This window comes from Pecten maximus, chromosome 11 (assembly GCF_902652985.1).
Source record: "Pecten maximus chromosome 11, xPecMax1.1, whole genome shotgun sequence".
NCBI lineage: Eukaryota > Metazoa > Mollusca > Bivalvia > Pectinida > Pectinidae > Pecten > Pecten maximus.
The window spans coordinates 38,032,080-38,050,533 of NC_047025.1; the positions used below are offsets into that span (position 1 = coordinate 38,032,080).

Sequence of the window (18,454 nt, forward strand, 5' to 3'; positions counted from 1 at the left end):
GCAGCTACTCATACTAAAGTTACATACCAACTTTCACCGATATACCTTGAAGCATGGCGGAGAAAAGTGTGGAAAACTGATTGGACTGACTTTTACAGATGGACCGGGGGGAAAGCTGTAGTTTCACTAGTAGGGGACCAGTAATCTAGAGAGATGACCTATGACCGTTAAGGCTGTTGTATCTGTAGCCCGATATCATTATTTAGTAAAAGTAAAAATAAATATGACGAACACTATCTGTAACCAGATATTGTAATGTAGTAACGGCAAAAATAAATGCGACAGGCATATTACAATGACATACATGTATTAAAGTTGAACAAACAAATTGTGGGCTGTTAAACCCTAACAAATCAACAAAACTTAATATTCATGCAAATAATCCACTCTCTACAGCTCAGAAATGTTTTTGGTCCTGTTCGAAAGCAATATGCAGAACTATTGAAATCATAAGAATGAACTCGGGGTCACAAGAATGCAGAGATCTCCAGAAGTCCAGAGTGGCATATGGAAGTGGAAATGAATCCACAGTGGCTTATGGAAATGGACCCTGTGGTGAATCCACAGAGGCCTTTGGAGGTGGACCCTGTGGTGAATCCAGATTGGTCTTTGGAGGTGGACCCTGTGGTGAATCCAGTGCCCTGTGGTGAATCCACATTGGCCTATGGAGGTGGACCCTGTGGTGAATCCACAGTGGGCTATGGAGGTGGACCCTGTGGTGAATCCACAGTGGGCTATGGAGGTGGACCCTGTGGTGAATCCACAGTGGCCTATGGAGGTGGACCCTGTGGTGAATCCACAGTGGCCTATGGAAGTGGACCCTGTGCTGAAGAGTATTATGGCTGCAGACCTGGAATAGACATTCACCAAACAGATCAACATTTTGGGAATTTGACCTGGCGTCCATTCCATGTGGCTACCTGACCAGCAGGCTAGCTTTCAACTGTGATCCATCTTCCATCTGAAGCTAAGTCACACAGAAGAGTTCTGGTCCAGTCACACAGAAGAGTCCTTAGTCCTTAGGCAGAGTTGATCCCGTTATGATCATACCTGCCACATTAGCTTGTTTGAGGTATCATGAAACATTCAAACTCTCCTCAGATGTATGATGTCATTTTACAATGACCTGTAAAACCAATACAAAAAAACACTTTGAGAGCAATGTTAGGGAATGGTTAGTTTTTGAAGGGACATTACAAATGATCATTTATCAGAATCACGCCATAGATACAACTTTCAGCAAACATTAATTACAAGTTACATGTCCTACAACATCTGAAAACTAGAGGAGCATGATACATTAAAGGGTAAGAGCCATGAAAGATCAACATTTACTCGGTTACAAAATTACATGTGAATGCTAAAATGTACTTAAAAAACAGCAAAAAAAGCTGGGGTAAAAATTGTTATCACTGACAGGTATTTAAATATATACAATAAATATAACGGATTTATTGAGCAAAAACATGAAATCATAGCAAAAACATGAAATAATGATTTAAACTACATGTATTACGTAGAAAATATGAAATTTTGCGAAAGCAATAAAGAATTCAGGAATGTTTTTGGATGTTATACATCCTTATATACTGATGTCGGACTAAGTTACTGAAGTACTTTATCTCTTCCTACTATTTAAAGTATGAGAAGTTTTTCCTGTCCTGCTTTTATTTTTTGTGAATTTTAGGGCCGTATATGTTATTTCGTAGCTCTAACTTTTATATAATTACATGACTTGAACTTAAACCCTGGATATTTACCAATGAACTCTGACACTGGATCATTGCCATCCTCAGTCCTGATGGACCCCGTGATAGCCTTGTTCTCTATCAGGGGGAGAAAGAGCTGGACAAACTCTGGTGTGTATGGAGGGGCAATAATATCTAGGATCTAAAACAACAAAGACATCTTAAAGTACATGTACATCCACATTACTTATAAAGCCTCATTCCATTCATCTATTGATCTTCAAACTTTGTTCTGTTAACAATAATGCAAAGAACAAAATATTCATGGAAATGAGTTGAGATGCTCACCTCTGTGACAAAATGTCGTACAAGGGAGATGTCCGTGTCTGGTTTGTCGACACAGTTCTTAACATAAGTGACTACAGGTAGAACAAAGCCTCGACTGAACAGGTGCACCATCCTGTCAAGCACGGTCTTCTTCAGCTCCAGCTACAACAGTTCAGGGGTTAGACATAAGTCAAAGGTCACAAACAACCAGGAAAGGCCAAGGTAATGTAAAACAAGGTAAGGTCAGGGTCATGTATAACAAGGTAAGGTCAGGATGATTTACAACCAGAAAATGCCAAGGTAATATAAAACAAGGTAAGGTCGGGATGATGTGCAACCAGGGAAGGTCAGGGTCATATAGAACAAGGTAAGGTCAGGGTCATATAAAACAAAGTAAGGTCAGGATGATGTATCACCAGGGAAGGTCAGGGTCATATAAAACAAGGTAAGGTCAGGGTCATATAAAACAAGGTAAGGTCAGGGTCATATAAAACAAGGTAAGGTCAGGGTCATGTGTACTGGTATACTTTGGTCCTCAGCACCACCTTAATAAATATTAGAGTAATCAAAGCAGTATGTTTTACTCGAGAAGAAATGTCGCTGATTAACAGTGTTAAGTGGATCCCACTATGTACCTACCCGGACGAGAACATCAAGCTCCTCAAACTGAGACTCAAACAGCTTCACCAGCAGTTCCAGAGCTTTCAGGTGGAGAAGGTGGTGGTTGGTTACAATCTACAACACACAACATGCCAAAAGCTCATGGTATTCATCAACTTAAACCTAAATTTATCACAAGATATCCATGATTAGGTATTATTTATAACAAGGCAAAGAATCAGGCATTTGTTTTAAGCAAAATTTACCAAGTTCATTTTTTTTACAACAAAACCAAGAATAAATTGAAAAAGGTCACTTGTAGTGTACATAAGTAACATATAGCACATGTTTACTGACCTCATCAATGAGCACGAGATGTAGAGGTGTGTGATCCGTGTTTAACTTGAAGTAACTCGTGTCAGTCACAGTGTAGTCCACCCACTTGAGTACTCCGAAGGCTATCACAGGGAATCTGGAGTACAAACAATACTTACACTAATACTCACAATACTTACACTAATAGTCAATACTTATCCTAATACTCAATACTTACCCTAATACTCATACTATTAACATTTCAAATGCCAGATTAGTTCTTTGTGATTTTTAACACACCTCTAGTAAGCATCAGGTTATTTTTCAAAACATTCTAACTCTAATTCACATAAACAAGCAACGGCTATAAGTTCTGATTTATAACAAGTCTTACTTGTTGTTTAAGAAGAGCGTAGAGACATCGGCTATAAGTTCTGATTTATAACAAGCCTTGGTTGATGTTTAAGAAGAGCGTAGAGACATCGGCTATAAGTTCTGATTTATAACAAGCCTTACTTGATGTTTAAGAAGAGTGTAGAGACATCGGCTATAAGTTCTGATTTATAACAAGCCTTACTTGATGTTTAAGAAGAGCGTAGAGACATCGGCTATAAGTTCTGATTTATAACAAGTCTTACTTGATGTTTAAGAAGAGCGTAGAGACATCGGCTATAAGTTCTGATTTATAACAAGCCTTACTTGATGTTTAAGAAGAGCGTAGAGACATCGGCTATAAGTTCTGATTTATAACAAGCCTTACTTGATGTTTAAGAAGAGCGTAGAGACATCAGCTATAAGTTCTGACGAACTTTTGTTCTCTGCACATAACGCCTGTACCCTCTCCAGAGCTTGTGTTGTTGGCTTCAACTCCCCACGGTCAATATTCTTCCTCAGTCCCTGTAAATCACAATCTTTTATGATAAATTCCGTATGTATAAATTCTGTATGTATACATTCCGTATGTATAAATTCTGTATGTATAAATTCTGCATGTAGATATTCTGTATGTATACATTCCGTATGTATAAATTCTGTATGTATAAATTCTGCATGTAGATATTCTGTATGTATACATTCTGTATGTACAAATTCTGAATTCATAACTCATTACCATGGTTACACACACAAGGCGTGGGAATATACAGCCATTTGTATTGTCATTTAGAATCAACACAAACCATATTTTAGAATCTAAGATAATTTTTTTTTTTTTTATATTTCCATTTAATCTTTCTCTACCAGAACAAGCTTACTTTGCTGGATAAATAAAGGCAATGGATTGCTTTCAAACACTCTCTCTGTCTCTCTCTGGATCGAGCAGAATGACCTAACTTTGCTGATAAGACCATGGATTTCTTTCAAACATTCTCTCTCGAGCAGAATGACCTAACTTTGCTGATAAAGACAAGGGATTACCTTCTTGTAGGTTTCAACCACACTGGCCGCATACGCCAACACATACACATACTTTGCCTTGTGTTCAGGGTTGATTCGTGATGATGGTCGGAACAATGCTTCAATGAGGAGATCTGATGTAAAACAAAAATACCACAGTAAGAAAACATACATGTATATGGAAATGCTGCAACACAGATAAGTCATGATGTTTGTACATTTGTTTTCAATAACAGAATTTATGGAGAAATTCTGGAACCCCCATGAGACAATGTCTGAAAGTATAGTACTGGATTTTTTCTTTAAATATTAGGTCCCAAAGAACTTCACTCAATATTTGACGTACCTAGAAATGCTGAGACTTCACTCAATGTTTGACTTACCTAGAAATGCTGGGACTTTACTCAATGTTTGACTTACCTAGAAATGCTGGGACTTCACTCAATGTTTGACTTACCTAGAAATGCTGGGACTTCACTCAATGTTTGACGTACCTAGAAATGCTGGGACTTCACTCAATGTTTGACTTACCTAGAAATGCTGGGACTTCACTCAATGTTTGACTTACCTAGAAATGCTGGGACTTCACTCAATGTTTGACGTACCTAGAAATGCTGGGACTTCACTCAATGTTTGACTTACCTAGAAATGCTGGGACTTCACTCAATGTTTGACGTACCTAGAAATGCTGGGTCTTCACTCAATGTTTGACTTACCTAGAAATGCTGAGACTTCACTCAATGTTTGACTTACCTAGAAATGCTGGGACTTTACTCAATGTTTGACTTACCTAGAAATGCTGGGACTTCACTCAATGTTTGACTTACCTAGAAATGCTGGGACTTCACTCAATGTTTGACGTACCTAGAAATGCTGGGACTTCACTCAATGTTTGACTTACCTAGAAATGCTGGGACTTCACTCAATGTTTGACTTACCTAGAAATGCTGGGACTTCACTCAATGTTTGACGTACCTAGAAATGCTGGGACTTCACTCAATGTTTGACTTACCTAGAAATGCTGGGACTTCACTCAATGTTTGACGTACCTAGAAATGCTGGGTCTTCACTCAATGTTTGACTTACCTAGAAATGCTGGGACTTCACTCAATGTTTGACTTACCTAGAAATGCTGGGACATCACTCAATGTTTGACTTACCTAGAAATGCTGGGACCCGGATAAGATCAACAGGAGGTGGGTTCATCTCCGAGTACATATTGAAGAGCTATAAGATTATAAAAAACGCTATTAGGTGTAATCTCTATGTTTGGTAATGGCTAACATATAAAAATAATGAAAAAATGACATACTTAATGACACTGCATTAAAAGGAATACTTTCTAAATGTAAGAATACTTACGATAGATATATCTGCTGGGTTGAGGGCGTGTCGTGATAACATAGAAGAGAGTGCTGAGCATGCCCGAGGGTAGGCTGCCGCTCCACTGAGGGCCAGAGTAATAGGTGTCACATCCAGACCTCTGGTTACAAAAAGTCAAATACAGACATCAAACATGGGGTCAATATTCTTTCCAGGGTTACTCCAGATCAATTCAACGACAAATAGTGGTAAGGATATTAAGCTAGGCCAAAAATGTGGACAGTCAGGATGTAATGTACATTGCGGAACAACCATAGTAAAATACACTGTATGATTATCAATTTGATTCTGACACTGGATAATGTCATCACCAAAAAGTTTAAGCCTCTTTCACCTTTGCATAAAAAATAATACTTTCTGATAATTATTTTTTCATTAAACAGTCTATACCTCTTCAAATTTTTGTAGACAATTATTTTTTAAAATTACATTAATTCTTTTAATTTCATGAACCAAGTAAATTCTTATTCTTTTTAGTTTAAAAAAAATGCAAATATAAACCTATTTTTTTGAGCTTCCTGTGTAGATAAGTTATGACTACCTGTGTTGATTAGTTAAGACTACCTGTATTGATTAGTTATGACTACCTGTGTTGATTAGTTATGACTACCTGTATTGATTAGTTATGACTACCTGTATTAATTAGTTATGACTACCTGTGTTAGTTAGTTATGACTACCTGTGTTGATTAGTTATGACTACCTATATAGATTAGTTATGACTACCTGTATTGATTAGTTATGACTACCTATATAGATTAGTTATGACTACCTGTGTTGATTAGTTATGACTACCTATATAGATTAGTTATGACTACCTATATAGATTAGTTATGACTACCTGTATTGATTAGTTATGACTACCTATATAGATTAGTTATGACTACCTATATAGATTAGTTATGACTACCTGTGTTGATTAGTTATGACTACCTGTATTGATTAGTTATGACTACCTGTATTAATTAGTTATGACTACCTGTGTTAGTTAGTTATGACTACCTGTGTTGATTAGTTATGACTACCTATATAGATTAGTTATGACTACCTGTATTGATTAGTTATGACTACCTGTATTAATTAGTTATGACTACCTGTGTTAGTTAGTTATGACTACCTATGTTAATTAGTTCAGACTACCCGTGTTAATTAGTTATGACTACCTGTGTTAATTAGTTATGACTACCTGTGTTAATTAGTTATGACTACCTGTGTTAATTAGTTATGACTACCTGTGTTGATTAGTTATGACTACCTGTGTTGATTAGTTATGACTACCCGTGTTAATTAGTTATGACTACCTGTGTTGATTAGTTATGACTACCTGTGTTGATTAGTTATGACTACCCGTGTTAATTAGTTATGACTACCTGTGTTAATAAGCTATGACTACCTGTGTTTATTAGTTGTGACTACCTGTGTTTATTAGTTATGACTACCTGTGTTAATTAGCTATGACTACCTGTGTTTATTAGTTATGACTACCTGTGTTTATTAGTTATGACTACCTGTGTTTATTAGTTGTGACTACCTGTGTTAATTAGCTATGACTACCTGTGTTTATTAGTTGTGACTACCTGTGTTAATTAGCTATGACTACCTGTGTTTATTAGTTGTGACTACCTGTGTTAATTAGCTATGACTACCTGTGTTTATTAGTTGTGACTACCTGTACATGAGATGAGGAGATAATGTGTACCTCAATTTGTACATCAACAGTTGAACCCTTGAGTAATGATATACCATTCAACTGTAGATAATTACTATTAGTATTGATCATATATAAGCACAAATCCAAAAACAGTGAAATGAAACAAGTTACAATATGTGTGCTGGAGAAGAGTACACCTGTAATACTAACCGGTCTTTAGCTCTATTCTGTAGTTACAATATGAGTACTGGAGAAGAGTACACCTGTAATACTAACCGGTCTTTAGCTCTATTCTGTAGTTACAATATGAGTGTGTGCTGGAGAAGAGTACACCTGTAATACTAACCGGTCTTTAGCTCCATTCTGTAGTTACAATATGAGTGTGTGCTGGAGAAGAGTACACCTGTAATACTAACCGGTCTTTAGCTCCATTCTGTAGTTACAATATGAGTGTGTGCTGGAGAAGTAGTACACCTGTAATACTAACCGGTCTTTAGCTCTATTCTGTAGTTACAATATGTGTGCTGGAGAAGTAGTACACCTGTAATACTAACCGGTCTTTAGCTCTATTCTGTAGTTACAATATGAGTACTGGAGAAGTAGTACACCTGTAATACTAACCGGTCTTTAGCTCTATTCTGTAGTTACAATATGAGTGTGTGCTGGAGAAGTAGTACACCTGTAATACTAACCGGTCTTTAGCTCCATTCTGTAGTTACAATATGAGTACTGGAGAAGAGTACACCTGTAATACTAACCGGTCTTTAGCTCCATTCTGTAGTTACAATATGTGTGCTGGAAAAGAGTACACCTGTAATACTAACCGGTCTTTAGCTCCATTCTGTAGTTACAATACTGTAAACGTACTTATTTTAGCGCAATCAAATTTTAGCGCATTTGCAGATTTCAGCCAGTTAGCGCAATGATGAATTAGCGCATCCACAGAACTTTCTATAGAAATGGAACGTACAAAAAGTAATTAGCGCAAGGCTTCCAGCGCGAAAAGCGCTAAAATAAAATTACCGCTAAAATATGTACGTTTACAGTATGTGTGTGTGCTGGAGAAGTAGTATACATGTAATACTAACCGGTCTTTAGCTCCGTTCTGTAGTTACAATATGAGTGTGTGCTGGAGAAGTAGTACACCTGTAATACTAACCGGTCTTTAGCTCAATTCTGTAGTTACAATATGAGTGTGTGCTGGAGAAGTAGTATACTTGTAATACTAACCGGTCTTTAGCTCCATTCTGTAGTTCCTGACACAATCTACGAATGTTGGACCCCCCACGAGGCTCGTTAGCCAGAATGTGCATCAACACCTGACTATATAGGTACGTGTGTTCTCCATGACAAACCATTTTCTGGAAAGAAGTTATTCACATCATTAAATTAGAATGTAATACAATATATCTATGACTGAAAATTGTTATTGCAAATGAAGGCGGCAAAAGGATTCTGTGATTAAAGTGAACCATACACGTGTACATTGATACATCCTAGATAACTATACTGGGTACAAAACTTCTAGACAAAAAAGAACTTACTGGTATTGTGTTACTAGCACAGGAAACAAAGCCCATTGATTCCTGATGTGTATGTATAATAAAATTTATCTTAATGATGAAACAGTGATGTATTCATGTCATCTTACAGATGACAACAAGGGTGAATACCAGTAAACTCCTGCTCAATAATTAAAATTTAATACTGTATGAAATTCAAAACCTGACCAAATGATATCTCAAAGAGAACTAGGCAGTAATGAATGACATTTGAGTCTTACTGTAAATTCAGGGAGGTTTTTTTTCACAGCCTCTTCACCTCCTTCCAGTAAACTGGTGATAGATGTTCGTAACACACGGGAAAAAACTTCAATCTGATGACATGCTGTGGAAACTGAGGTTATCTCCCCCTGGTAACCAGCATCCGAGATCAACTAAACAACAAAGGGAATGTTATCAAGATACCTGTGTAATACCTGATAATAATTGTAATCAATTCTTATAGAGGTAACTGTCAGTAGTGATCAATACGTCATGCCGTATACCTAACCAGTGACCAGATTCACTAGTATAAAAAAAGTTTTTTAGAAAAAAACTATACAATGTCATATTAGTGTATTTTACCAAGCAAGGTGGACTTTTTTCTGGTTAATTATGGAATATTGGATGCTATAATGGACTTTCTGATGTAGTTACAGTGTAACCGGCCTCACTGCATTTTCAAAATTCCTGGAATGTAAATACATTCTTTTAGTTGTTACACAATAAACGTTCATTTAAATACCAGGTAAAACATTTTTTCAAGTAATTCATTTTTTGTGTTTCTTTAATTTAACAAAAAATACTAGCCTCTTTACATAGAATTTGCATCATATGTTAATTATAAAATTGATGTAAACTATGAAGTTTGTTTAAAAACTTGTCCTGCAGGCAGGGCATATGATGCTGTTGCCTCCATTGTAAGAGGCAACTGAATTTGGGATCTTATCTTATTTCTTCTTTCTAAACAGCTTTCTTTGTCCCTAATATCTCCCTCGAGACTGCCTCAATTTTGACTTTCAAATGAATGTTCATCCCTGTGAGGAAGGATTTGAGTTCTGTTTCTTGGTTGAGCAATACCATAGTATATAAAAATGGTAGTTGCTATTCTTGCTTAATTAGTGCTCAGCATTTTGGGTGTGGGATGACTTGGTGGCAGTGTAATATGACTGGGTAAGGTGTCATCCTGGATGTCTCCAGGAGTATGCTTCAGTGAGGTAGCGCTATATAGTCTATATCAGTTTCACACTTTCAAATGGAGACAAGCAGAACATACGCAGCACATTCCAAAACTTGTACATACACTACATGTATGCACCTTACACACAAGGGACACGTCCTTATATGATCATAGCTTTTGATATGGCGTTAAACAATACTAAACTTTCATCAAAAACACAGGAAAATATGAATGTAACAATAATTGATTAACAAAAATACATTTCATAAATTTTTGAATCACTTCATATCAAATAAATATTAAATCTAAAGTATTCAATTATCATCAAATCTCTAATACTGGTCATATACCTGATGTCTATTGTTAACATTACTTCAGTCTGGTAGTACATACCTTCACAATGAAGTTCACCATGTGACAGTCTGGTAGTACATACCTTCACAATGAAGTTCACCATGTGACAGTCTGGTAGTACATCATGTGACAATCTGGTAGTACATACCTTCACAGTGAAGTTCATCATGTGACAGTCTGGTAGTACATCATGTGACAATCTGGTAGTACATACCTTCACAGTGAAGTACATCATGTGACAGTCTGGTAGTACGTACCTTCACAGTGACGTTCATCATGTGACAGTCTGGTAGTACGTACCTTCACAGTGAAGTTCACCATGTGACAGTCTGGTAGTACATACCTTCACAGTGAAGTACATCATGTGACAGTCTGGTAGTACATACCTTCACAGTGAAGTACATCATGTGACAGTCTGGTAGTACATACCTTCACAGTGAAGTTCACCATGTGACAGTCTGGTAGTACATACCTTCACAGTGAAGTACATCATGTGACAGTCTGGTAGTACATACCTTCACAGTGAAGTACATCATGTGACAGTCTGGTAGTACATACCTTCACAGTGAAGTACATCATGTGACAGTCTGGTAGTACATACCTTCACAGTGAAGTACATCATGTGACAGTCTGGTAGTACGTACCTTCACAGTGAAGTACATCATGTGACAGTCTGGTAGTACATCATGTGACAGTCTGGTAGTACGTACCTTCACAGTGAAGTACATCATGTGACAGTCTGGTAGTACATACCTTCACAGTGAAGTTCACCATGTGACAGTCTGGTAGTACATACCTTCACAGTGAAGTACATCATGTGACAGTCTGGTAGTACGTACCTTCACAGTGAAGTACATCATGTGAAATCTGGTAGTACATACCTTCACAGTGAAGTACATCATGTGACAGTCTGGTAGTACGTACCTTCACAGCAAAGTACATCATGTGACAGTCTGGTAGTACATCATGTGACAGTCTGGTAGTACATCATGTGACAGTCTGGTAGTACATCATGTGACAGTCTGGTAGTACATCATGTGACAGTCTAGTAGTACATACCTTCACAGTGAAGTACATCATGTGACAGTCTGGTAGTACATCATGTGACAGTCTGGTAGTACATCATGTGACAGTCTGGTAGTACATAACTTCACAGTGAAGTTCATCATGTGACAGTCTGGTAGTACATCATGTGACAATCTGGTAGTACGTGCCTTCACAGTGAAGTTCATCATGTGACAGTCTGGTAGTACGTACCTTCACAGTGAAGTACATCATGTGACAGTCTGGTAGTACGTACCTTCACAGTGAAGTACATCATGTGACAGTTTGGTAGTACGTACCTTCACAGTGAAGTACATCATGTGACAGTCTGGTAGTACATACCTTCACAGTGAAGTACATCATGTGACAGTCTGGTAGTACGTACCTTCACAGTGAAGTTCACCATGTGACAGTCTGGTAGTACATACCTTCACAGTGAAGTACATCATGTGACAGTCTGGTATTAATACGTACCTTCACAGTGAAGTTCACCATGTGACAGTCTGGTAGTACATCATGTGACAGTCGGTAGTACATCATGTGACAGTCTGGTAGTACATCATGTGACAGTCTGGTAGTACATCATGTGACAGTCTGGTAGTACGTACCTTCACAGTGAAGTACATCATGTGACAGTCTGGTAGTACATACATTCACAGTGAAGTTCATCATGTGACAGTCTGGTAGTACGGACCTTCACAGTGAAGCTCACCATGTGACAGTCTGGTAATATGTACCTTCACAGTGAAGTTCATCATGTGACAGTCTGGTAGTACGTACCTTCACAGTGAAGTACATCATGTGACAGTCTGGTAGTACGTAACTTCACAGTGAAGTACATCATGTGACAGTCTGGTAGTACGTAACTTCACAGTGAAGTTCATCATGTGACAGTCTGGTAGTACATCATGTGACAGTCTGGTAATATGTACCTTCACAGTGAAGTTCACCATGTGACAGTCTGGTAGTACATACCTTCACAGTGAAGTTCATCATGTGACAGTCTGGTAGTACGTACCTTCACAGTGAAGTTCACCATGTGACAGTCTGGTAGTACGTACCTTCACAGTGAAGTACATCATGTGACAGTCTGGTAGTACATCATGTGACAGTCTGGTAATATGTACCTTCACAGTGAAGTTCACCATGTGACAATCTGGTAGTACATACCTTCACAGTGAAGTACATCATGTGACAGTCTGGTAGTACATCATGTGACAGTCTGGTAGTACATACCTTCACAGTGAAGTACATCATGTGACAGTCTGGTAGTACATACCTTCACAGTGAAGTTCACCATGTGACAGTCTGGTAGTACATACCTTCACAGTGAAGTTCACCATGTGACAGTCTGGTAGGATGACCTTCACAGTGAAGTTCATCATGTGACAGTCTGGTAGTACATATCTTCACAGTGAAGTTCACCATGTGACAGTCTGGTAGGATGACCTTCACAGTGAAGTTCATCATGTGACAGTCTGGTAGTACATCATATGACAGTCTGGTAGTACATACCTTCACAGTGAAGTACATCATGTGACAGTCTGGTAGTACGTACCTTCACAGTGAAGTACATCATGTGACAGTCTGGTAGTACGTAACTTCACAGTGAAGTACATCATGTGACAGTCTGGTAGTACGTACCTTCACAGTGAAGTTCACCATGTGACAGTCTGGTAGTACGTACCTTCACAGTGAAGTTCATCATGTGACAGTCTGGTAGTACGTACTTCACAGTGAAGTACATCGTGTGACAGTCTGGTAGTACGTACCTTCACAGTGAAGTTCATCATGTGACAGTCTGGTAGTACATCATGTGACAGTCTGGTAGTACATACCTTCACAGTGAAGTTCATCATGTGACAGTCTGGTAGTATGTACCTTCACAGTGAATTCATCATGTGACAGTCTGGTAGTACATCATGTGACAGTCTGGTAGTATGTACTTCGCAGTGAAGTTCATCATGTGACAGTCTGGTAGTACATACCTTCACAGTGAAGTTCATCATGAGACAGTCTGGTACAAAAAATTGTAGTACGTAACTTCACAGTGAAGTTCATCATGTGACAGTCTGGTAGTACATCATGTGACAGTCTGGTAGTACATACCTTCACAGTGAAGTTCATCATGAGACAGTCTGGTACAAAAAATTGTAGTACGTACCTTCACAGTGAAGTTTACCATGTGACAGTCTGGTAGTACATACCTTCACAGTGAAGTTCACCATGTGACAGTCTGGTAGTACGTACCTTCACAGTGAAGTTCACCATGTGACAGTCTGCTAGTACGTACCTTCACAGTGAAGTTCATCATGTGACAGTCTGGTAGTATGTACCTTCACAGTTAAGTTCACCATGTGACAGTCTGCTAGTACGTAACTTCACAGTGAAGTTCATCATGTGACAGTCTGCTAGTACATCATGTGACAGTCTGGTAGTACATCATGTGACAGTCTGGTAGTACATCATGTGACAGTCTGGTAGTACGTACCTTCACAGTGAAGTTCATCATGTGACAGTCTGGTAGTACATCATGTGACAGTCTGCTAGTACGTACCTTCACAGTGAAGTACATCATGTGACAGTCTGGTAGTACGTACCTTCACAGTGAAGTTCAACATCAAACAGTCTGGATAGTCCTCAGCCAATTTATAGAAAAGTTCTCTCCATGTGGGAAACTCTATCATCTCTGCAAGCCATGAAGGTGTCTACAAAATCACAAATTTTGTTAAAAAATGGAATACATTAAGGATATCATTACACTTGTTCAAAACACAGCAGTTAGTTGGATATGGAGATTTTTTTCTGTAAATTTTGTGGATTTGCTGTTGTATAACTGTATCAGCAGAAAGTTTATTGTTATATGTAATACACATTATACCTAATATGCATGAACTTATACGTAACATACATGTTCTTATACATAACAGATTTAACATAGCAATACTTATACGTGAGTTACAAAACACTGATGTTTTTACTTTCATTGTAATTATCGGACCAATAAGAAAGTTCATACCTCTCCTTCATCTGTAAAAATAGAATCTGCCTTTTTAGGATCAAAGTGCTTGAGAATCATAGCTTTTAGGTGATTTTCAACCATTTCCTGAACAACTTTGATATCCACACCTACAAATAACAACACTCAGGTGAGGACTGGGCGTTGATCCTTATCTCATTATACAGTAAAACCTGGATATAACGAACTCACAGGGACCATGCAATTTTTTTCGCTGTATGCAAATTTCGTAATATGCATTCCAACATTCAGAGGTGTTGCATCGTAGCATATAGTGCTGCTTATCCGTGTACATATCAATCGGAAAATATTATATATATGTGTTTGTAACAAATCAAATAAACATGTGTATATCACTGTTAAATATTAATTTTATTTATTTTGATTATTTGAAAAAAAATATCAATACACAAATTCCATTTCATAATCTATATACAAAGTTACGTTTATGTAACGGTAGGCCTATTACCAATGCGCACAGGTCATGCGCATATAACAGTCATTTCGTGAAAAAATTGGTAATCTTACACTGAAAGGTCTTTTTCGCGATATTTTTTTGGAAGAATGATTGTAAGGCTGACAAACTGTCAAACAACTCATCTGGCACGTCCTCCTGTGCTTGGGGGCTTAATTGAACATTAGACAAAATTTCCAATGCGTCAACACAAGTCGGAATCGGGCGCCAAAAAATATGTTCATTAAAAACAAATTTTCGCTACAGGCAATTTCGTATCAAGCATATTTATTTGGTAAGAACAAAGAGGGAGATTGCCGGGGATAATTATTTTGTTCGTAATAAGCGAATTTTCGTATCAAACGGGTTCATAATAGACAGGTTTTACTGTATACAGTAATGAAAATCAACAATCATGTCCAGATCTTTCATCATTATCATTTTGTCAGTTTCAAAGATTTTCATTTGAAAACACATCATTTTTGAGCTGACAATGACAATGGATTAAATACAGACCTGCCTGTATAAGCCATTCAGCTAGAAGGTTGACGGTTTGGGCTACTGCTGTGTAATTCTCAGAGAGCATTTCCACAACTTTCTCGGGAGACCCACCTGCCTGTAAAAACCTTAGAGACACAGGTAGATATATTAGTCTAAAAATAATCAACAGGTATTAAAAGTCTGATATCAAAGTATGTTATGACATTGTACAAATCACTATACAATAATATTAATTAGATTTACATTTCTGGAGATGTGTATTTTTACATGTGTATATGCCTGTATACAGCCTTCTTTTCAAATTATATAAAATGATGGTTCTATTGTTACTTATGTTAATTTGTTAAACTTTCATCTAAATGTCATTGTTTTATACATGCATAAATGGCTTTAAAACACTTTATGATTCACCTACAATTCACAATGTTTTTATATTTGACAGTTATTGGTTGTGTTTTTTTCTGTTTAAAAAAAAAGATACCAATCCAATGTTGAGCCTTGATTTTCAGAAGTCAAATCACTCTTCCTCAGAAACCTTAAGGGTGAAACTCAAAACAAACAAATTGTAGACATTTCCCTTTAATCCCAGGAGTCAGATATAATGTTTGGGAAGTTTATAAAAAACATACTCTGGGTCTACTAGATTGTACTCACATAAATCCTGTGTTATTCCTACCACAAATTTGAGTCTATAGTTGGAATGATGTTTTTTTTGGTTGGCTGCATCTTTTTTTTTTTTTTTTTGACGATAGTGTACTAGGGGAAAATACATGGAAACATGTTTTCACTGTAAAACAGCAAATACCAAGAAAACATCACTAATACTGTATTAGTGTAATACTGTATCCCTGTAACAACAGAACATTGACCTAACATATGATCACTATTGGCTAAACAGCTATCTAATGGCTGGAGGTATAGAGTACAATAAATTCAAATTATCTCTCCGAGGAATTGGTTTTTTAAGTTACCTTTTCAAAAACTGAAAAACACCAGGTTCCATGATGAAATCTTTGGACTCAAAAGCAGTAATGCATTCCTGGTGGACAGCCATGGTCTCTTCTTCATCTTCTAAATCAGGAGACTGCAAAATGTAACATAGAGTTTTATTTACAATACAACTGATTTAAGGTTCTAGAACAATCATAATGGACATCAAAGTTTTTGATAGGTATTACTAGTATATCGTGTTAGAGAATCATATTTCATTGAACATAACAAACCTAAATGTTACCTAGATGACCCATAATTATCCCTGGAAACACTTAAACACTTAGTTTCAAGTTATTAAAATTGGCATGTCCACCACTCTTTAGAGATTACCACTGAAAATGCTGTATAAGGTCTTTTATTTTACCTTTAGGTAAACTCAGCACAAAGTCTGGTCAAAATGCAAGAATTTTCATTTTATGTTGGGTTTTCAAACAATATTAACATCTGCCCAGTAGAGCTATTTTTATGACTAAAAATAAAATTGAACAAATTAAACCAATTAACAGAAATAGCACAAGTAGATAGTAATTAAAACTTGCAATGGTAAGTTAAAAGTAAGGCACAAGGACAGAATTTATGTAAAAGCAATATTTGGAGAGTATAGTGTATTTGAGAATGCTGATAAACTGATATATAATTGTACAAACAAAGAGTCAGTCTTCACATTGGTCATATCAACTCTGGGCATGGAGAGCTTGATCCGTCATTGTAAGTCATTCAGTAGATAATTATAATTATAAGGTTTAAAATATTTCAATCAAAAACATCCAGGACAAACTGATATCTACATCAACTTATATTAGGTGACCAGCGCTATTGGCACAAAGTGATAAGCACTAAAACACACACTTATTCACACTACAATAAACAATTTGCATATATTATTTAATGCAATGAAAATATCACATTTCATGTATCACTGAAGGCATTGACTTAAAAGAAAAGCAAGAAAGCAAATACACACTCTATCTCTTTACATGGTTGTGTTAATCTTAGGTATTGTGATCATGAGAGTGTCTGATTTCCTAAAATCATATGACACCTGATATTTATTAATGAAATCACTTATGAAATTTGGTGCAATATCATTCCTAATCTTATACACTTCCTTAGTCTACCTATGTGTAGAAGATCAACATCATTTATGGATAGCAAATCTCCCTAAATTTCTATAAGTGTAGGGTTCTTTCTTGGATTTCCCCCCCATTTTTCTAAGGTTGCTTAAGTTACAAAAGTGCTAAGCTCGAGGACAAAAATTAAAGTTTGATAATATGAAAGATTTAAAGATAGTGTTAAACTTTACCTTGTTCTGTCAGATTTTTGTCTAATCTTTTCGAAATGCATAGTCGTTTTGAAGCCTTTCTACATTGATTTGAAACATGAATATTGACTGTAAAATTTAAGTTGTTGGCAATGTAGACACCTGTGAGTGTGAGTTTTCATGTGGTATTGGGCGACAAATACTAAAAGAGTTGGTTCTTTTGTTTTCTTTCCAATGCATATAGCCTGGACTTTATCTGAGATGTCCAGCACACAATTGTCAGAGAACCATTTTACTAGCAAATTACTCTCGGTTTGCAGGACGAGGTCTACTACAGTATTACTAATACATGTAGACCAAGCTATAAGTATTGTCATCTATATGTATGGTGATTCATATCCATCATCTGTGTAGTTGTATAAGGGACTAGACTTTAAAACATTTAAATATCATTTAAGAAAATATCAAAAACGAGGGGTTCAACTATCGACCCATAGCCACTACTAGACACTGACAACCGGGCCCAGCCCAACCCGCTATGCTCGCAACAGTAGCAATGAGTGATATATATACCTCTCCTCCAGCTTCGTCCCACATATTATCGTCGTCATCGTAATCCGCCATCTTATCTTGTTAATGTCTACCTTTAATGATTAAACGGAACAAACACAACAACAATCCTAATGTAGGAAACTGCTTTCCGCGCACTTTTTACATGGGCGCTGACATCTTGGAAAGTGTTACTTCCG

General features: G+C 37.0%; 1 protein-coding gene across 1 annotated transcript; it reads right to left on the reverse strand.

Annotated features, from left to right (window-relative positions):
- Positions 1-238: 238 nt before the first annotated feature.
- On the reverse strand, positions 239-18,439 carry LOC117338370 (negative elongation factor D-like). Its single transcript, XM_033899701.1, has 16 exons — positions 18,279-18,439; positions 16,423-16,535; positions 15,467-15,576; positions 14,497-14,606; positions 14,078-14,185; positions 9,142-9,294; positions 8,589-8,719; positions 5,688-5,808; positions 5,486-5,552; positions 4,347-4,459; positions 3,691-3,827; positions 2,973-3,087; positions 2,655-2,750; positions 2,037-2,177; positions 1,761-1,890; positions 239-1,126 (listed from the first exon to the last, which is right to left on the reverse strand). The coding sequence occupies exons 1-16, from the start codon at positions 18,327-18,329 to the stop codon at positions 1,098-1,100; spliced, it is 1,725 nt and encodes a 574-aa protein (XP_033755592.1). The 5' UTR covers positions 18,330-18,439; the 3' UTR covers positions 239-1,097.
- Between the last annotated feature and the right edge of the window lie 15 nt (positions 18,440-18,454).